General features: G+C 43.3%; 1 protein-coding gene across 7 annotated transcripts in view; it reads right to left on the bottom strand.

Annotated features, from left to right (window-relative positions):
* Positions 1-22858, bottom strand: part of LOC143152548 (beta-1,4-glucuronyltransferase 1) — a 115497-nt gene that overhangs the window by 72674 nt on the left and 19965 nt on the right. For all 7 annotated transcript variants that reach the window (XM_076322830.1, XM_076322828.1, XM_076322834.1 and 4 more), the window contains one exon: positions 22590-22770. In XM_076322830.1, coding sequence (XP_076178945.1) covers positions 22590-22770 — 181 coding nt within the window. The remainder of the gene's footprint in view (positions 1-22589; positions 22771-22858) is intronic.

The raw sequence follows: 22858 nt of genomic DNA, 5'->3' as shown, positions 1-22858 counted from the left end.
AAACATCCACTTTTTCTAGATTTTTTTCCAAAGAAACCACCGGACCTTTCGGCACGGGAGTTCCTCGAGCGTATTGGTCCACATTTTGGGTAGGTTCACGATTTTTTACAAATGAAAACAATAAAAATCACCGGAGATGTGGAATCTTATCTGAAGAGTGGGCAGAGTTTTGGTGAGGTAACCGAAAAACATCCACTTCTTCTAGATTTTTTTCCAAAGAAACCACCGGACCTTTCGGCACGAGGGTTCCTCGAGCGTATTGGTCCACATTTTGGGTAGGTTCAGGATTTTTTACAAATGAAAATAATTAAAATCACCGGAGATGTGGAATCTTATCTGAAGAGTGGGAAGAGTTTTGGTGACGTAACCGAAAAACATCCACTTTTTCTAGATTTTTTTCCATAGAAACCACCGGACCTTTCGGCACGAGGGTTCCTCGAGAGTATTGGTCCACATTTTGGGTAGGTTCACGATTTTTTACAAATGAAAACAATAAAAATCACCGGAGATGTGGAATCTTATCTGAAGAGTGGGACGAGTTTTGGTGACGTAACCGAAAAACATGCACTTCTTCTCGAATTTTTCCCAAAGAAACCACTAGACCTTTCGGCACGGGAGTTCCTCGAGCGTATTGGTCCACATTTTGGGTAGGTTCACGATTTTTTACAAATGAAAATAATAAAAATCACCGGAGCTGTGGAATCTTATCTGAAGTGTGGGAAGAGTTTTGGTGACGTAACCGAAAAACATCCACTTTTTCTAGATTTTTTTCCAAAGAAACCACCGGACCTTTCGGCACGAGGGTTCCTCGAGAGTATTGGTCCACATTTTGGGTAGGTTCACGATTTTTTACAAATGAAAACAATAAAAATCACCGGAGATGTGGAATCTTATCTGAAGAGTGGGAAGAGTTTTGGTGACGTAACCGAAAAACATCCACTTTTTCTAGATTTTTTTCCAAAGAAACCACCGGACCTTTCGGCACGGGAGTTCCTCGAGCGTATTGGTCCACATTTTGGGTAGGTTCACGATTTTTTACAAATGAAAACAATAAAAATCACCGGAGATGTGGAATCTTATCTGAAGAGTGGGCAGAGTTTTGGTGAGGTAACCGAAAAACATCCACTTCTTCTAGATTTTTTTCCAAAGAAACCACCGGACCTTTCGGCACGAGGGTTCCTCGAGCGTATTGGTCCACATTTTGGGTAGGTTCAGGATTTTTTACAAATGAAAATAATTAAAATCACCGGAGATGTGGAATCTTATCTGAAGAGTGGGAAGAGTTTTGGTGACGTAACCGAAAAACATCCACTTTTTCTAGATTTTTTTCCATAGAAACCACCGGACCTTTCGGCACGAGGGTTCCTCGAGAGTATTGGTCCCCATTTTGGGTAGGTTCACGATTTTTTACAAATGAAAATAATAAAAATCACCGGAGCTGTGGAATCTTATCTGAAGTGTGGGAAGAGTTTTGTTGACGTAACCGAAAAACATCCACTTTTTCTCGATTTTTTCCCAAAGAAACCACTAGACCTTTCGGCACGGGAGTTCCTCGAGCGTATTGGTCCACATTTTGGGTAGGTTCACGATTTTTTACAAATGAAAATAATAAAAATCACCGGAACTGTGGAATCTTATCTGAAGAGTGGGAAGAGTTTTGGTGACGTAACCGAAAAACATCCACTTTTTCTAGATTTTTTTCCAAAGAAACCACCGGACCTTTCGGCACGGGAGTTCCTCGAGCGTATTGGTCCACATTTTGGGTAGGTTCACGATTTTTTACAAATGAAAACAATAAAAATCACCGGAGATGTGGAATCTTATCTGAAGAGTGGGCAGAGTTTTGGTGAGGTAACCGAAAAACATCCACTTCTTCTAGATTTTTTTCCAAAGAAACCACCGGACCTTTCGGCACGAGGGTTCCTCGAGCGTATTGGTCCACATTTTGGGTAGGTTCAGGATTTTTTACAAATGAAAATAATTAAAATCACCGGAGATGTGGAATCTTATCTGAAGAGTGGGAAGAGTTTTGGTGACGTAACCGAAAAACATCCACTTTTTCTAGATTTTTTTCCATAGAAACCACCGGACCTTTCGGCACGAGGGTTCCTCGAGAGTATTGGTCCTCATTTTGGGTAGGTTCACGATTTTTTACAAATGAAAATAATAAAAATCACCGGAGCTGTGGAATCTTATCTGCAGTGTGGGAAGAGTTTTGTTGACGTAACCGAAAAACATCCACTTTTTCTCGATTTTTTCCCAAAGAAACCACTAGACCTTTCGGCACGGGAGTTCCTCGAGCGTATTGGTCCACATTTTGGGTAGGTTCACGATTTTTTACAAATGAAAATAATAAAAATCACCGGAACTGTGGAATCTTATCTGAAGAGTGGGAAGAATTTTGGTGACGTAACCGAAAAACATCCACTTTTTCTAGATTTTTTTCCAAAGAAACCACCGGACCTTTCGGCACGAGGGTTCCTTGAGAGTATTGGTCCACATTTTGGGTAGGTTCACGATTTTTTACAAATGAAAATAATAAAAATCACCGGAGCTGTGGAATCTTATCTGAAGTGTGGGAAGAGTTTTGTTGACGTAACCGAAAAACATCCACTTTTTCTCGATTTTTTCCCAAAGAAACCACTAGACCTTTCGGCACGGGAGTTCCTCGAGCGTATTGGTCCACATTTTGGGTAGGTTCACGATTTTTTACAAATGAAAATAATAAAAATCACCGGAACTGTGGAATCTTATCTGAAGAGTGGGAAGAGTTTTGGTGACGTAACCGAAAAACATCCACTTTTTCTCGAATTTTTCCCAAAGAAACCACTAGACCTTTCGGCACGGGGGTTCCTCGAGCGTATTGGTCCACATTTTGGGTAGGTTCACGATTTTTTACAAATGAAAATAATAAAAATCACCGGAGATGTGGAATCTTATCTGAAGAGTGGGAAAAGTTTTGGTAACGTAACCGAAAAACATCCACTTTTTCTAGATTTTTTTCCAAAGAAACCACCGGACCTTTCGGCACGGGGGTTCCTCGAGAGTATTGGTCCACATTTTGGGTAGGTTCACGATTTTTTACAAATGAAAATAATAAAAATCACCGGAGCTGTGGAATCTTATCTGAAGAGTGGGAAGAGTTTTGGTGACGTAACCGAAAAACATCCACTTTTTCTCGAATTTTTCCCAAAGAAACCACTAGACCTTTCGGCACGGGAGTTCCTCGAGCGTATTGGTCCACATTTTGGGTAGGTTCACGATTTTTTACAAATGAAAATAATAAAAATCACCGGAGCTGTGGAATCTTATCTGAAGTGTGGGAAGAGTTTTGGTGACGTAACCGAAAAACATCCACTTTTTCTAGATTTTTTTCCAAAGAAACCACCGGACCTTTCGGCACGGGAGTTCCTCGAGAGTATTGGTCCACATTTTGGGTAGGTTCACGATTTTTTACAAATGAAAACAATAAAAATCACCGGAGATGTGGAATCTTATCTGAAGAGTGGGAAGAGTTTTGGTGACGTAACCGAAAAACATCCACTTTTTCTAGATTTTTTTCCAAAGAAACCACCGGACCTTTCGGCAAGGGGGTTCCTCGAGGAGTATTGGTCCACATTTTGGGTAGGTTCACGATTTTTTACAAATGAAAATAATAAAAATCACCGGAGCTGTGGAATCTTATCTGAAGAGTGGGAAGAGTTTTGGTGACGTGACCGAAAAACATCCACTTTTTCTCGATTTTTTCCCAAAGAAACCACTAGACCTTTCGGCACGGGAGTTCCTCGAGCGTATTGGTCCACAACTTGGGTAGGTTCACGATTTTTTACAAATGAAAATAATAAAAATCACCGGAGCTGTGGAATCTTATCTGAAGAGTGGGAAGAGTTTTGGTGACGTAACCGAAAAACATCCACTTCTTCTCGATTTTTTCCCAAAGAAACCACCGGACCTTTCGGCACGGGAGTTCCTCGAGCGTATTGGTCCACATTTTGGGTAGGTTCACGATTTTTTACAAATGAAAATGATAAAAATCATCGGAAATGTGGAATCTTATCTGAAGAGTGGGAAGAGTTTTGGTGACGTAACCGAAAACCATCCACTTTTTCTCGAATTTATCACAAAGAAACCACTAGACCTTTCGGCACGGGAGTTCCTCGAGCGTATTGGTCCACATTTTGGGTGGGTTCACGATTTTTTACAAATGAAAATAATAAAAATCATCGGAACTGTGGAATCTTATCTGAAGAGTGGGAAGAGTTTTGGTGACGTAACCGAAAAACATCCACTTTTTCTAGATTTTTTTCCAAAGAAACCACCGGACCTTTCGGCAAGAGGGTTCCTCGAGAGTATTGGTCCACATTTTGGGTAGGTTCACGATTTTTTACAAATGAAAATAATAAAAATCAACGGAGCTGTGGAATCTTATCTGAAGAGTGGGAAGAGTTTTGGTGACGTAACCGAAAAACATCCACTTTTTCTAGATTTTTTTCCAAAGAAACCACCGGAACTTTCGGCACGAGGGTTCCTCGAGAGTATTGGTCCTCATTTTGGGTACGTTCACGATTTTTTACAAATGAAAATAATAAAAATCACCGGAACTGTGGAATCTTATCTGCAGAGTGGGAGGAGTTTTGTTGACGTAACCGAAAAACATCCACTTCTTCTCGATTTTTTCCCAAAGAAACCACTAGACCTTTCGGCACGGGAGTTCCTCGAGCGTATTGGTCCACATTTTGGGTAGGTTCACGATTTTTTACAAATGAAAATACTAAAAATCACCGGAGCTGTGGAATCTTATCTGAAGAGTGGGAAGAGTTTTGGTGACGTAGCCGAAAAACATCCACTTTTTCTAGATTTTTTTCCAAAGAAACTACCGGACCTTTCGGCACGAGGGTTCCTCGAGCGTATTGGTCCACATTTTGGGTAGGTTCACGATTTTTTACAAATGAAAATAATAAAAATCACCGGAGCTGTGGAATCTTATCTGAAGAGTGGGAAGAGTTTTGGTGACGTAGCCGAAAAACATCCACTTCTTCTAGATTTTTTTCCAAAGAAACCACCGGACCTTTAGGCACGGGAGTTCCTCGAGCGTATTGGTCCACATTTTGGGTAGGTTCACGATTTTTTACAAATGAAAATAATAAAAATCACCGGAACTGTGGAATCTTATCTGAAGAGTGGGAAGAGTTTTGGTGACGTAACCGAAAACCATCCACTTTTTCTCGAATTTATCACAAAGAAACCACTAGACCTTTCGGCACGGGAGTTCCTCGAGCGTATTGGTCCACATTTTGGGTGGGTTCACGATTTTTTACAAATGAAAATAATAAAAATCATCGGAACTGTGGAATCTTATCTGAAGAGTGGGAAGAGTTTTGGTGACGTAACCGAAAAACATCCACTTTTTCTAGATTTTTTTCCAAAGAAACCACCGGACCTTTCGGCACGAGGGTTCCTCGAGCGTATTGGTCCACATTTTGGGTAGGTTCACGATTTTTTACAAATGAAAATAATAAAAATCACCGGAGATGTGGAATCTTATCTGAAGAGTGGCAAGAGTTTTGGTGACGTAACCGAAAAACATCCACTTTTTCTCGATTTTTTCCCAAAGAAACCACTAGACCTTTCGGCACGGGAGTTCCTCGAGCGTATTGGTCCACATTTTGGGTAGGTTCACGATTTTTTACAAATGAAAATAATAAAAATCACCGAAGCTGTGGAATCTTATCTGAAGAGTGGGAAGAGTTTTGGTGACGTAGCCGAAAAACATCCACTTTTTCTAGATTTTTTTCCAAAGAAACTACCGGACCTTTCGGCACGAGGGTTCCTCGAGCGTATTGGTCCACATTTTGGGTAGGTTCACGATTTTTTACAAATGAAAATAATAAAAATCACCGGAGCTGTGGAATCTTATCTGAAGAGTGGGAAGAGTTTTGGTGACGTAGCCGAAAAACATCCACTTTTTCTAGATTTTTTTCCAAAGAAACTACCGGACCTTTCGGCACGAGGGTTCCTCGAGCGTATTGGTCCACATTTTGGGTAGGTTCACGATTTTTTACAAATGAAAATAATAAAAATCACCGGAGCTGTGGAATCTTATCTGAAGAGTGGGAAGAGTTTTGGTGACGTAGCCGAAAAACATCCACTTCTTCTAGATTTTTTTCCAAAGAAACCACCGGACCTTTCGGCACGGGAGTTCCTCGAGCGTATTGGTCCACGTTTTGGGTAGGTTCACGATTTTTTACAAATGAAAATAATAAAAATCACCGGAGCTGTGGAATCTTATCTGAAGAGTGGGAAGAGTTTTGGTGACGTAGCCGAAAAACATCCACTTCTTCTAGATTTTTTTCCAAAGAAACCACCGGACCTTTCGGCACGGGAGTTCCTCGAGCGTATTGGTCCACGTTTTGGGTAGGTTCACGATTTTTTACAAATGAAAATAATAAAAATCACCGGAACTGTGGAATCTTACCTGAAGAGTGGGAAGAGTTTTGGTGACGTAACCGAAAAACATCCACTTCTTCTAGATTTTTTTCCAAAGAAACCACCGGTCCTTTCGGCACGAGGGTTCCTCGAGCGTATTGGTCCACACTTTGGGTAGGTTCACGATTTTTTACAAATGAAAATAATAAAAATCAACGCAGCTGTGGAATCTCATCTGAAGAGTGGGAAGAGATTTGGTGACGTAACCGAAAAACATGCAGTTTTTCTCGATTTTTTTCCAAAGAAACCACCGGACCTTTCGGCACGAGGGTTCCTCGAGAGTATTGGTCCACATTTTGGGTAGGTTCACGATTTTTTACAAATGAAAACAATAAAAATCACCGGAGATGTGGAATCTTATCTGAAGAGTGGGAAGAGTTTTGGTGACGTAACCGAAAAACATGCAGTTCTTCTCGATTTTTTCCCAAAGAAACCACCGGACCTTTCGGCACGGGAGTTCCTCGAGCGTATTGGTCCACATATTGGGTAGGTTCACGATTTTTTACAAATGAAAATAATAAAAATCAACGGAACTGTGGAATCTTATCTGAAGAGTGGGAAAAGTTTTGGTGACGTAACCGAAAAACATCCACTTCTTCTAGATTTTTTTCCAAAGAAACCACCGGACCTTTCGGCACGAGGGTTCCTCGAGCGTATTGGTCCACATATTGGGTAGGTTCACGATTTTTTACAAATGAAAATAATAAAAATCAACGGAACTGTGGAATCTTATCTGAAGAGTGGGAAGAGTTTTGTTGACGTAACCGAAAAACATCCACTTTTTCTCGATTTTTTCCCAAAGAAACCACTAGACCTTTCGGCACGGGAGTTCCTCGAGCGTATTGGTCCACATTTTGGGTAGGTTCACGATTTTTTACAAATGAAAATAATAAAAATCACCGGAACTGTGGAATGTTATCTGAAGAGTGGGAAGAGTTTTGGTGACGTAACCGAAAAACATCCACTTTTTCTAGATTTTTTTCCAAAGAAACCACCGGACCTTTCGGCACGAGGGTTCCTCGAGAGTATTGGTCCACATTTTGGGTAGGTTCACGATTTTTTACAAATGAAAACAATAAAAATCACCGGAGATGTGGAATCTTATCTGAAGAGTGGGAAGAGTTTTGGTGACGTAACCGAAAAACATGCACTTTTTCTCGAATTTTTCCCAAATAAACCACTAGACCTTTCGGCACGGGAGTTCCTCGAGCGTATTGGTCCACATTTTGGGTAGGTTCACGATTTTTTACAAATGAAAACAATAAAAATCACCGGAGATGTGGAATCTTATCTGAAGAGTGGGAAGAGTTTTGGTGACGTAACCGAAAAACATCCACTTTTTCTAGATTTTTTTCCAAAGAAACCACCGGACCTTTCGGCACGGGAGTTCCTCGAGCGTATTGGTCCACATTTTGGGTAGGTTCACGATTTTTTACAAATGAAAATAATAAAAATCACCGGAACTGTGGAATGTTATCTGAAGAGTGGGAAGAGTTTTGGTGACGTAACCGAAAAACATCCACTTCTTCTAGATTTTTTTCCAAAGAAACCACCGGACCTTTCGGCACGGGAGTTCCTCGAGAGTATTGGTCCACATTTTGGGTAGGTTCACGATTTTTTACAAATGAAAACAATAAAAATCACCGGAACTGTGGGGTCTTATCTGAAGAGTGGGCAGAGTTTTGGTGAGGTAACCGAAAAACATCCACTTTTTCTAGATTTTTTTCCAAAGAAACCACCGGACCTTTCGGCACGAGGGTTCCTCGAGCGTATTGGTCCACATTTTGGGTAGGTTCACGATTTTTTACAAATGAAAACAATAAAAATCACCGGAGATGTGGAATCTTATCTGAAGAGTGGGAAGAGTTTTGGTGACGTAACCGAAAAACATCCACTTTTTCTAGATTTTTTTCCAAAGAAACCACCGGACCTTTCGGCACGGGAGTTCCTCGAGCGTATTGGTCCACATTTTGGGTAGGTTCACGATTTTTTACAAATGAAAACAATAAAAATCACCGGAGATGTGGAATCTTATCTGAAGAGTGGGCAGAGTTTTGGTGAGGTAACCGAAAAACATCCACTTCTTCTAGATTTTTTTCCAAAGAAACCACCGGACCTTTCGGCACGAGGGTTCCTCGAGCGTATTGGTCCACATTTTGGGTAGGTTCAGGATTTTTTACAAATGAAAATAATTAAAATCACCGGAGATGTGGAATCTTATCTGAAGAGTGGGAAGAGTTTTGGTGACGTAACCGAAAAACATCCACTTTTTCTAGATTTTTTTCCATAGAAACCACCGGACCTTTCGGCACGAGGGTTCCTCGAGAGTATTGGTCCACATTTTGGGTAGGTTCACGATTTTTTACAAATGAAAACAATAAAAATCACCGGAGATGTGGAATCTTATCTGAAGAGTGGGACGAGTTTTGGTGACGTAACCGAAAAACATGCACTTCTTCTCGAATTTTTCCCAAAGAAACCACTAGACCTTTCGGCACGGGAGTTCCTCGAGCGTATTGGTCCACATTTTGGGTAGGTTCACGATTTTTTACAAATGAAAATAATAAAAATCACCGGAGCTGTGGAATCTTATCTGAAGTGTGGGAAGAGTTTTGGTGACGTAACCGAAAAACATCCACTTTTTCTAGATTTTTTTCCAAAGAAACCACCGGACCTTTCGGCACGAGGGTTCCTCGAGAGTATTGGTCCACATTTTGGGTAGGTTCACGATTTTTTACAAATGAAAACAATAAAAATCACCGGAGATGTGGAATCTTATCTGAAGAGTGGGAAGAGTTTTGGTGACGTAACCGAAAAACATCCACTTTTTCTAGATTTTTTTCCAAAGAAACCACCGGACCTTTCGGCACGGGAGTTCCTCGAGCGTATTGGTCCACATTTTGGGTAGGTTCACGATTTTTTACAAATGAAAACAATAAAAATCACCGGAGATGTGGAATCTTATCTGAAGAGTGGGCAGAGTTTTGGTGAGGTAACCGAAAAACATCCACTTCTTCTAGATTTTTTTCCAAAGAAACCACCGGACCTTTCGGCACGAGGGTTCCTCGAGCGTATTGGTCCACATTTTGGGTAGGTTCAGGATTTTTTACAAATGAAAATAATTAAAATCACCGGAGATGTGGAATCTTATCTGAAGAGTGGGAAGAGTTTTGGTGACGTAACCGAAAAACATCCACTTTTTCTAGATTTTTTTCCATAGAAACCACCGGACCTTTCGGCACGAGGGTTCCTCGAGAGTATTGGTCCCCATTTTGGGTAGGTTCACGATTTTTTACAAATGAAAATAATAAAAATCACCGGAGCTGTGGAATCTTATCTGAAGTGTGGGAAGAGTTTTGTTGACGTAACCGAAAAACATCCACTTTTTCTCGATTTTTTCCCAAAGAAACCACTAGACCTTTCGGCACGGGAGTTCCTCGAGCGTATTGGTCCACATTTTGGGTAGGTTCACGATTTTTTACAAATGAAAATAATAAAAATCACCGGAACTGTGGAATCTTATCTGAAGAGTGGGAAGAGTTTTGGTGACGTAACCGAAAAACATCCACTTTTTCTAGATTTTTTTCCAAAGAAACCACCGGACCTTTCGGCACGAGGGTTCCTCGAGAGTATTGGTCCACATTTTGGGTAGGTTCACGATTTTTTACAAATGAAAACAATAAAAATCACCGGAGATGTGGAATCTTATCTGAAGAGTGGGAAGAGTTTTGGTGACGTAACCGAAAAACATGCACTTCTTCTCGAATTTTTCCCAAAGAAACCACTAGACCTTTCGGCACGGGAGTTCCTCGAGCGTATTGGTCCACATTTTGGGTAGGTTCACGATTTTTTACAAATGAAAATAATAAAAATCACCGGAGCTGTGGAATCTTATCTGAAGTGTGGGAAGAGTTTTGGTGACGTAACCGAAAAACATCCACTTTTTCTAGATTTTTTTCCAAAGAAACCACCGGACCTTTCGGCACGAGGGTTCCTCGAGAGTATTGGTCCACATTTTGAGTAGGTTCACGATTTTTTACAAATGAAAACAATAAAAATCACCGGAGATGTGGAATCTTATCTGAAGAGTGGGAAGAGTTTTGGTGACGTAACCGAAAAACATCCACTTTTTCTAGATTTTTTTCCAAAGAAACCACCGGACCTTTCGGCACGGGAGTTCCTCGAGCGTATTGGTCCACATTTTGGGTAGGTTCACGATTTTTTACAAATGAAAACAATAAAAATCACCGGAGATGTGGAATCTTATCTGAAGAGTGGGCAGAGTTTTGGTGAGGTAACCGAAAAACATCCACTTCTTCTAGATTTTTTTCCAAAGAAACCACCGGACCTTTCGGCACGAGGGTTCCTCGAGCGTATTGGTCCACATTTTGGGTAGGTTCAGGATTTTTTACAAATGAAAATAATTAAAATCACCGGAGATGTGGAATCTTATCTGAAGAGTGGGAAGAGTTTTGGTGACGTAACCGAAAAACATCCACTTTTTCTAGATTTTTTTCCATAGAAACCACCGGACCTTTCGGCACGAGGGTTCCTCGAGAGTATTGGTCCTCATTTTGGGTAGGTTCACGATTTTTTACAAATGAAAATAATAAAAATCACCGGAGCTGTGGAATCTTATCTGCAGTGTGGGAAGAGTTTTGTTGACGTAACCGAAAAACATCCACTTTTTCTCGATTTTTTCCCAAAGAAACCACTAGACCTTTCGGCACGGGAGTTCCTCGAGCGTATTGGTCCACATTTTGGGTAGGTTCACGATTTTTTACAAATGAAAATAATAAAAATCACCGGAACTGTGGAATCTTATCTGAAGAGTGGGAAGAATTTTGGTGACGTAACCGAAAAACATCCACTTTTTCTAGATTTTTTTCCAAAGAAACCACCGGACCTTTCGGCACGAGGGTTCCTTGAGAGTATTGGTCCACATTTTGGGTAGGTTCACGATTTTTTACAAATGAAAATAATAAAAATCACCGGAGCTGTGGAATCTTATCTGAAGTGTGGGAAGAGTTTTGTTGACGTAACCGAAAAACATCCACTTTTTCTCGATTTTTTCCCAAAGAAACCACTAGACCTTTCGGCACGGGAGTTCCTCGAGCGTATTGGTCCACATTTTGGGTAGGTTCACGATTTTTTACAAATGAAAATAATAAAAATCACCGGAACTGTGGAATCTTATCTGAAGAGTGGGAAGAGTTTTGGTGACGTAACCGAAAAACATCCACTTTTTCTCGAATTTTTCCCAAAGAAACCACTAGACCTTTCGGCACGGGGGTTCCTCGAGCGTATTGGTCCACATTTTGGGTAGGTTCACGATTTTTTACAAATGAAAATAATAAAAATCACCGGAGATGTGGAATCTTATCTGAAGTGTGGGAAGAGTTTTGGTGACGTAACCGAAAAACATCCACTTTTTCTCGAATTTTTCCCAAAGAAACCACTAGACCTTTCGGCACGGGGGTTCCTCGAGAGTATTGGTCCACATTTTGGGTAGGTTCACGATTTTTTACAAATGAAAATAATAAAAATCACCGGAGCTGTGGAATCTTATCTGAAGAGTGGGAAGAGTTTTGGTGACGTAACCGAAAAACATCCACTTTTTCTCGAATTTTTCCCAAAGAAACCACTAGACCTTTCGGCACGGGAGTTCCTCGAGCGTATTGATCCACATTTTGGGTAGGTTCACGATTTTTTACAAATGAAAATAATAAAAATCACCGGAACTGTGGAATGTTATCTGAAGAGTGGGAAGAGTTTTGGTGACGTCACCGAAAAACATCCACTTTTTCTAGATTTTTTTCCAAAGGAACCACCGGACCTTTCGGGACGGGAGTTCCTCGAGCGTATTGGTCCACATTTTGGGTATGTTCACGATTTTTTACAAATGAAAATAATAAAAATCACCGCAGCTGTGGAATCTCATCTGAAGAGTGGGAAGAGTTTTGGTGACGTAACCGAAAAACATCCACTTTTTCTAGATTTTTTTCCAAAGAAACCACCGGACCTTTCGGCACGGGGGTTCCTCGAGAGTATTGGTCCACATTTTGGGTAGGTTCACGATTTTTTACAAATGAAAATAATAAAAATCACCGGAGCTGTATACTGTTCAATAAGTTTTTTACCGAACGATAAAACTTATCGAACAACCTACTACTATACTGTTCAATAATTTTTTTACCGAACGATACAACTTATTGAACAACCTAGTACAAGGTAAAGCCTGTTAGTGGACTCATCGGTAAAACATCCTAGCAGGCCCAGAATGAAACGATCTCTCTTCCCTTTTTCCTTTACATCCTACCTGCACTAAATTTTGAGCGGGCCAAAAAGTTTCTCGTGTCCGCGAGTCCTCCAATCCCGAACACACGACTCAACGAAAGAATCTTGTTTCCATAGAACAAACAAGCAATTTATATCCGCGCGCGTGATGATGTAACACGACCAACAAAGCGGAGAGCATCCGAAATTGCAGCCAGCAACCGCTGGGGGAAACTTTTCAAAAGCAAACGGAATCATCCGGGGAATTTAACGCAACCACGGCCGCTCTTCCGTGGCGGTCTGCTCAAACGATATCTGCACGATGTATTAATGTAAATTTACGCAATTTCTGTAGACGCAGCCGGTAAACGTTCTTTCGCGCGGCCACACCGAGCACACTCCATTCGGTTTTGCTTGTTTCTCCGGGTTTCTACCGTACGAATAGGAAATTCAGAACGTTGAAGCCAACTCGGCCCCGTGGTCTGTGTTCCCACTAATCATTAACCTTCGTAGACTGGTGAGCGCGCACGGGAACACCGACTATTCTGTTTACTATTTATAGATAGTTGCGCGCGTGTGGGTACGTGTGCGCGCATAAACGCGCGGAAGGTTATCAAGCGGAACACTGTGAAATTATTTCTGCTCCGAAGGGAAAGGTGGATAACGTAACTGAAGGAATTTCGCGTTGCTAAGCTTCGCCCTCAAAAATTAGAAACTCGAGAGTACCTTTCGTTGCCTCGAATTTTCTTGGAAATTCATTTCGTAACAAACGAAGCCGTTAATTCCCCGCCAAGGGAAGAAAAGCATTCCGCGAAACAGTGCGCGCAACGGGTAAGTAATTCCCCGCTAATTTTCTTTGCAGTTTAATATCGCTACTGCGCTGCGTTACCAGCCGTTACGAAAGGTTCTTCTTCGAAAAATTCGATTACACCGGTTTCTTCCTGAACTCGCGACTGGTATTTTCGAATACCAACCGAAAAGCGAGACCCGGGAACTCGCCGACCTAATTAACCGACCAACACTGCGGATAGTAATAGACATTTCGAATATTAGACTCGGGGGAACTTTGTTTATTCATCGTGCAAAGCGTACGTACGCGTGAATACAAAACGCGTGCATTCTCGAAAAATCAGTTTCACGAAGGCTGACACTCCAACCGATTAAAATACAATTGTTAAATCGTTGCCAAAGGGATCGTAAACATTCATACGTACAAGGGGAAGCGATAAAAGACCGATCGATTAGGTTTCTTTTTACACTATTTTCAACGAAAGACACCCCGAACAATCGTTGTCCTCGGTGCAAGAAAACCAAGTTCCTACTTATCCGTTTCTCGGTCGATTTTTGACAAGATGTCGCGATTTTACCGAGCCGAGGTCCATGGCGGGCAAAGTACAAGGGAAATGGAACCGGACATCGCCAGAGAGAGAGTCGGTTTACGTCGCGTGTACCTTGGGGAAATGTGTTCGGGTTAATTTCACGGTTCGGTATCGACGGGAGGCCACCATCGCTACCGCGGACCATTACGATCGTGACACGCCACGCTGCCACCTAGTACATTTTATTCGATCTCGGTTCTCGTTCCTGGAGAATTTCGGTGATTAAATTTAACGAGGGGATGAAGACATTATCCTCCCATAGACTATTATGTGTTCGTCGGTAAACGAGGCTGTGGTGCAGCGCTTGAATGAAAATAAGCGGCGCCATATCGACGGACGGCATCGCCAGTTTTACGCTTAACATTGCGGTGGAAGGTTTCACCCTCCCTAAGGTCGTTCCCCGCACGGGATGTTCCAGAATTATAGGGTATATAATAACAATACGTATAAGCATAAATAGATAGCAGAGTTCGTAAACGGGCACGAAAGATCCTCGACGCTTTCGTTACGGTAGTTATTTTCAAGTTTCACGGTAAAGGTTACATTTCGTGCCGGGACTCTCGTGTCCGAAGTAGAATGTAACGATGGTCGGTAATTTCGATGAAAATGATGAAAACGTTACAGATATATATCACCTCGACGCGCAACGAAGGTTCGATGGAATACAGTGCGTATAATACAGTGAAATACGAAGCGTATGTACAGTACGCAACCGAGAAGAATGCTTTCGCGTCTTCACCGGTACGCTGTTCCTTCGATACGATCCATTACCTTAAACTTACGTTCAAAAGCAACCTTTACATAAATTTATGCGATTGTGTAGATCCTCTCGAGGTATTCGAGTTCCGCTAATTTCCATAATAAAGAGTTACGATCATTTTGACCGACCCAATGCTCCTCTTTGAACCGCTAAACGGTATTATTCCCTGTCTGCGACTTCTCGAAAAAGTTTATTATGTAAAACCGGTACGCGATAACGAACTTGGCTTTCTTCGACCGTACCGTTTCTAAACTTTTGTAGTTGCAATCGCATCGTTTTACGTTAGTATCGTTTCTTTTTTCTTTTTCATTTTTAGTATCACCATTGAGTACAATTTCCTTTGACACTGTACTCCTTGTCCTCTTTCTATCGTACAAATGGTACGTCCCGTTTAAACATACGAACGAAGGAACAATCATTTTAAAAGTTACTCCTCTGCGCGTAGTTTCTCCACACTACCACGCCGATCGTGATTCCGCTCGTAACGTTTCGCGTGGAAAAAGAACCGCGGCAACGGTTCCGCAATTTCGAGTCGATCCACTCGATTCTCGAGCACGCGCGCCGAACTGTCGTTTTTCCTTTTTTTTTCTTTTTTTTCTTTCAAAAATCGCGCGGCCCTCGCCCTTCGGAGTTCGTTGACGAAGATCGAAAGAAGATCCGCGCATTAGGGCCATACGTGACGACGCATCGGGGCCCGGTGAAGTTCGGTAAACAGGCGTCGCATAATTTTTCCGGATAGCGTTGGCAAGTAACGCGGAGCAGGTGGAACGAGAACCGCCGAGTGAATCTGATAATTGAGCTTATGCGATCGCACGTCGGTATAAATCCGCGCGAATAAGGCGTACCGCGTCTCCTCTTATCTTACATTTCGGTGCGGAGCAAAGGTGTGCCGATGGTTAAAACCGATGGCGACGCGACGATTGCGGTTAGGTGGATCGCGGAACCCCGCCACGGGTTCGAAACCTTCGGTGAACATCACCGTGAGATTTTAATGCCGGGATTTATGTAGGTAAACTCTTTTAAGGAGATATAAACCCGCGCCACCGGCAAGCCCGCTTAAATTACTATCCGTTAAACGATGGCGATAGTAAACCTTTCGCGACGGAGTTGGCCGAGAGTGTATTATTATTATCATCAGGGCCGTAAAGTTTATTAAAACAACCGGTATACCAACCGAACGAACATTATGGAGTTTCCCTTGAACCTATTGGATTTACGACCGGTAATACGCGAGTGTAACGCGTGAAAATTATTAAATATCGAACGGTGATCGTCCATTCGTAATAGCGTTGATTCGGAATGGTATACGTATCGAGTTCAAGATTATTGTTCGTAGAAATGATCGGTGTGCGATACAAGGTGACACGATACCGATGGACGTAACTCTGGAGACTCGTGAATTCGACTAATAAAAAATAATGTCTGATAAAGAAAAAGAAACTTATCTTAAATGGTAAAGTCTGTTGCTTTCGAGTTCTATTCTCGAAGAAATAACTAGAAGTGACCGACCAAAGTTCGAACTGCCATTGAAATTTCGCAATATTGCAACGTCCCTGTTAACACTTTCAAGAATTGACGCAGAGTAAAAACACGAGTGTATCATCACCCCGATATTGTTCCACGTTCGCTGAACATAAATTATTCAACCGAGTACCGACACGATCGAGACGAACGTTCCACGGAGCGCGAAGAACTCTCGATCGCGTCGAAAAATCACGCACTATTGTTCACGGTGTGCACCGATGGCGTAACTTCCTCGTTATCCAATTACTTTCTTCAACGTTCTCGCGCTTCCCGCTTACAATTAGATCGGTGCACGCTACCATCGAACGCTTGTCGCTCGAAAAGTTCGATAGAAACGATCGGTCCGTATCGGGATCGTGTTAATTTGCGACGTATCGATACCAGGGAACGCTTAATGAGCAATTCCGCTCGGCTAATAAGCGGTGGAAACGAAGCGAAAGAAAGAAATATCGATAATAATGAGAAACGCTTCGTCTCGGAGCTGGCGGTGAATCGCCGGCACGGGAACCAGCTCCGGTAAACTTTTAATGGAGCCCGTTAATCTTTTCGACGAAATTTAATTCGCATTCGTCGCCGGACGGCGCGGCGCGGCGCGGCGCGGAGCGGCGCACGATCCGTGGAAATAGCTTCGTGCTTCGTTCGCTTTCAATGAACTCCGGACTAATCGAATCGCGCCATTCAAACCGGCCGCCGGCCCTGATTGACGACCTCGCGCCGACGTAATCGCTCAATCGACGAAGACGAGCGACCCCAGGTGAATCGAGCGCTATCTTCTTTCCCTTTGATTCGAGGGATGCTCGCGTGTCCCGCCGCTCGCCAGAACGATTCGGGAGGGGTAGAGGTGTGCGGACGATGGTTCGGTCCCCCGGCGTGGAATCGATTTCGCGGCCGATCGAAAGTCAATCTTCGAAATGAACGTCGGAAGGTCAATATTGAAACGAGTCGCTCCGAAATTCATTGAGAAATCGGTTTTGCTTGTTGCGAGCGTAATATTTCCGAGAGCCACCCGTACGTAACTCGAGCCTTTCCTCGACACGTTCCTACGTTCTTATTGGCTACGATCTGTCGTCTTTCGATGCATTTCAGCAAGCGATACGAGAGAAACGTCACCGGGGACCGCAAGAAATCTTCGAGAGACGTAACGAGAGAAATGATGTGATTTTTTTCTTGCAGGAAAGGGTTGAAGAGGGAATGAACGACCACGAGTACAGGGGAGGTTAACGAATGTGAATATTACGAGATACACGATAGAAAGTTTAACCGTTTGAAAAACAGAGTAGGTTTTGGTGCAACAATTCCGAGTTTAGGGAGGTCTCTTACAGTACTTTTGCGAAAATAATTATCTTGCTTCCTTCGTGTCCAGTTTCTTGGATAATTATTGTTCAAGGGTTGGATAATACGATTTTGACAAAGTACATCGTGGAGGTGATAATCTATCACGCTGGGAAACAAATCTATCGATACATTACGACGAACAATTGGTGTGAAATTCTACGTTGTATTTATATTTATTCTGCTGTGTTTGTACAATTGTAAGCACGATAAATATATACCGCTGTCGGCACGATTCCAGAGCCACAAACACGGAACGAAACTTTCGATACGGTTTTTATACGCTCTAAGAGCTCGATCGATCGTCTCTTTCGAATCCAGGGGGATAAGACTTTTTCCACGGTCGATGGTCTTGAATCACCCGGGCCGATTGTTAAGGATCACGGTGTTACGATATCGTGGAACGACTAGGCTAAATGAAAATGATAGTCCGCGTTAAGAGAATCCTGACCAACCCCGTCAGGGAAGTACACTTCCAGGCAGAGGAGCTACAATCAATCCGATGCGCCATTCCGATTAGATATCAATCCAATTCGTTCGTGACGTTGATTGTCGAGGTCGATAAATACGACAATAATGAATCTCTCGAGGGCGCGTTTATCTGTGGAATTGAATCACGATAGCGAATCAATCACCTCGAACACGGTACGGTAGAGGATAACGCGTCGGAGAAGAGACTGGATATCGAAAACAATTTTCTCTTTAAATCGCTGGCCAATTAAAAAATACGGTCGGCGAAATCATTAAAAAGTCGTCAAAAGGAAACCGGGTCAAAATCATTTGGACGGTGCTGCGTTCGAGCTGCTCGGTGAATTATTTAATTGCGACTGTAGAGTCGAGTCCGATTGAAATTATCTTTTCGGTTTCTCCATTTTTTGTGAAAATTAAAGCCCGTGACTTTCTTTGCGTCGCGTGATCGTGAAAATTGAAATTATTAGGTTGTTCGGGAAGACGTTTCGTTTTCCAAAATGGGGAATATATAATTTACCAAAATGTTTGTACGCTCTGAAAAAAATCGTGTTTCATTTTCACCAAAAAAAAAAACGAAACGACTTTCCGAACGACCCAATAAAATAAACGAAAAGCAAATATTGATACGCGAGCGTGCGAGAACGCGAGTAACCCGTCGTTGTATTATATTTTTACGCTAATAATTACCGATTGTTGCGTTTACTCCGAAAATCGATTTGTTACAATGTGCGTGACCGAATTTTCCAACCGTTTGGAACGACCGTAGGTAGATGTTGGACGTTCGGTATCTACGAATCCAAGTATTAAGTAAGCGGTATTCAAGTATCGACGTAGCTCGAGTACTACCAGAAATTACAACCCCGACGAAAGGCGAACATCGTTGCGAGACAAAGTTTCGCGTAGCCCGTGCAACGTAGAAATTACTCGATACGTTCTTCGTTCGCAGCGTTCGAGAAAAATCAAAAAAAAAAAACATGAACCAAACCATACCGATCCACTCGAGAAAAGAACCGAGTTCTCCCACAGACTCGATTCGCGAACGACTAATCGCCGGAACGGAACGAACGCAAGAGCCGCGCAGAATCGTCGAGCACGGTACACGCGCCGTGAGTCGTTACGAATTTGTCTTCGTTGGTTTGTCAGGCTCCGAGAAGCGTGGTGTGCCGCGGGCGGCGGAACAACGCGCGTCGGAAGAAACGACGAGTAGAGTCGGGGGATGTGCCGGCGGAGGGTTGACCTCCGAGCGGTGCGAAGGAACAAAACCGTGGAAACGGAGAGGGCACGAACGAAGGTCGAGGGAAACCGGTCGACTGCGACGAAAGAATGGCGCGACGGAATTGCATCGGATCGTGGAGGCGAGAGGGAGGTTGCAGCGCGACGAATGCCGGGGGACGGGGTACGGGGTGAACCTCGAGTACACCGAGATACAAGAGGGTACGGAAAGCGAACGATATCCATTCTCATTCCTCCGTGGGGAGTGGATGTTGTGCGAACGAACCGCAGAGAAGACGCGAATACCAATGCACCGGTACGCGGCTCCGATGGTGGGGGTACGGCGAGTGGTGGTGGGGGGAACGACGAACAAGGAGTGGGGATAGCGTGTTACGCTCGCGACCGTACATCGGCTTACATTCGCGCCTGTGTACACGGTGACTGCACGCCTGTTTTGCACCGGTGTTACCGCGCTACGTGGCCACGTAGATTTACGCCCGTTTTATTGCCGTCGCTGCGGCATACTTCGTTTCACGTATACGGCAAGGGGTACGCCGCGCGCGGATTTTCGCCGCACGATGGAATTTCGTTATTTCCACCAGGAAGCCACGAACGGGGTCGTTCCGCGAGCGTCACCGTCATTGGAAAAGTCTGGATGCATTATCCGTGCAACGCACGATGCAACGCCTCTACCCCCTCCCGTCGTTCGTCACTCCGTTCCTATCCGCACGTCGCGGTTAAGCGCGGGCACACGCGACGCTGTTGATCGGCGAATGGAATGCGCTGTAACACCGCCGCGTGATTTAAACGCGTGGCGCGGACGGATAAGAGTTATAGTTCCCGACGATCAACCTCCGCGAGCAATTTTACCGTTCGTTTCGAATTATTATGGCCATCCCGGTACGCGAGCATTGAGTAAGGGACCGATAAAACTGCAACGGAACGTGAGAATTATCCGCGAGCGTACTACTCACGGGTCTAGCGTACACCTGTCCGTCCAACTGTCCAGGTAGAGATCAAACGTTCGCATCTCGAACTTACGCGTAGGATAAGGAAAATTTGTCGATCGGCGATAGAAACACGGTACGATGCGAATACTCGGCTTAAACGCGAGCGTATAAAGCGCTGAGAAGCGGTGTAGTGAACCTTCCAGCGCAATGTTTTCCCTGTTCGAAATTTTGTCACGACGAGGAAAGAATTTTATACGGAAAGTACACTGACCAACGCGGCGTGATATTGTTCGCCATAGAATGTACGGGTTGAGACGAGATGTTCGCTCTCTGTGGAAGTGGTACGACGCGCACAAGTTTACTCTACTGCTTAGGGAATGCAGACACACGGGAATTATTCGTTCGTACCTCGATATTTCTATTTCAATCGTTGATTCGGCGAATTGTGCAATCACTGCGAGAAATTATCGGCTCGCTGGACGACACGTAAATTAATAAAAGATTTTTTTCTTTTGTTCAATTTTTCTTTCTTAAGAGAAACTTTATCGCAAAACTGTACCGTAGCGAACCTCTTTTAAAGATATGTAGTTTCGTATTTAAGGAACTCGAGGGGAAATAAAGGGACCTGAAACCCCGAGAAGCACAATTGTGCGATCTTTCTAACGTTTCTTAATCGGTCTACTTCGAGATACGTGTTCGAAGCAATACCGTCGCAAAATTGGCCCCGTTCTCTCGAATATATAGTCGTAACCGCGCGACGAAATTTATCGTACAATTCGCGACAGTCGACTCGCTCGAATCGAATTCTCTTTACTTCGCTGCGAGTTTGGATCCGCTCGTGGTCCGGTTCGGGCGAAGCGAAAAATGTTTCTCGTCGTAATGATAAAATAACCAACGATGGTCGCAGCCGGTATTCGAAATTCGAACGGACGAATTTGACTTCGATTCGAATTTACCACGTTTCGGCGCGACTCACGGGCGAACGGAAAAGCTTCCGGGTTAGTTTCGCGTTTAGCCATGCGACGCGATGTTCGCCGTAAATTGTTAACGGGCACGGAAAGTACAGTTTGAAACACGAATTACCCTTTACACGAGTACTGGAACGGCGAAACGGGCTTCCTCGATATGCAAACGTTCGATTAGACGGCGCGAGATGTATCAAGTTTAAATTGAATAATGCTTGTTCTGTAAAACGAGCCTCCATCGTACGATAACGGCGGCAATGATGATATGTAATTCAATTAATGTACCCGGCTGACACGGGATTTCCCCGTTCGAGTTCGCTACTCCCAAAACTACCTCGTGTTCCTCCCGTGCTCCCATTCGGCACCTCCTGGTACACATCCCATTCCCACCTACGCGCACACCTGTAACCGCTCCCGATGTTTCCAACGTACCGTGCAAACATACATTTTTTCATTTCGCCGCGTTTTAATATCGCTCGACTGGATGCACGCGAACTCTCGTTCGTTCGAATGTTCCTAGCGGCGAAAAAGAAAAAAAAAGAAAAAAATAAATTAAAAAAAAAAAAAGAAGAAGAAGGTGTCGAGCGAGGAGCGAACACGGGCGAATAATTAAAATGAGCTGCTCGCCATATAAATCCGTTCTCCGAACTTTAATTCGATTCGCGCCACGCTTTCCGCCGACCGTAGCGAATAAACAACGATCGTTGCTACGAACGAGAGAATTAAGAAATCGTCCACGGACAACAATCCTCGAAACGAATTCTGTTCGGTTCCGTTAACAATTCAACGCATCGAACCGGAGGAGTCGATCACACGTTTAATTACATTGAAGTATTCATGGTACTCGGACGAGAGAGAAATCGTAGGATTCGTGTACCCGAAAGTTAGTTGCTTTCGAATGAAGTATTCATCGGGAGCTTTCGCCAACTTTCGAAACGCGATGAAGTATAAATGTAGCAAGGACCCCTTATTTGCAACTATTTATTTTCCACGAGAATCAACCGTGAGAATTATCGCGAGCGTTACACAGATACTCTGGTCTTGTCTCGCTACTTTTTGCGCATTGTTCGAACGTAAGGCAGAGCTTCGTTTGTAATTCTTGTAATTCTTTGTCTCTAACACGTTTTAGGAACTAATATCTCTAGATTTTTACCCGATTCTTCTCTCCTCGTCTCTTTATTTCTCTAAGACAACAAACGTCGAGTAAAAATATCACGAGCCGAGAGATACGTACTTGAGTGTTCCTGGTGTATCCGTATCCCATGAACCTCTCATCGTGAGGAGGAACAATATCTTTCGCGACGTAAAAAGGTTCGTAGAGGAATTCAAAATTCGTCACGTCGTGACTGATGTAGACCTTGCCACTCTTCACGTTCCCAAAATGTCTATGGTTCAGAGCGGTGTCCAGTATCCACCTGAGAAACGGGAACGAAAATACAACAATCGTTATTCGACTCCGTAATGAGTTCGCTGGTAATCAAAACGCTAGGTTTCATAAAGTAT

This window comes from Ptiloglossa arizonensis, chromosome 11, assembly GCF_051014685.1.
Source record: "Ptiloglossa arizonensis isolate GNS036 chromosome 11, iyPtiAriz1_principal, whole genome shotgun sequence".
NCBI lineage: Eukaryota > Metazoa > Arthropoda > Insecta > Hymenoptera > Colletidae > Ptiloglossa > Ptiloglossa arizonensis.
This window is presented reverse-complemented; position numbering and strand designations above follow the sequence as displayed.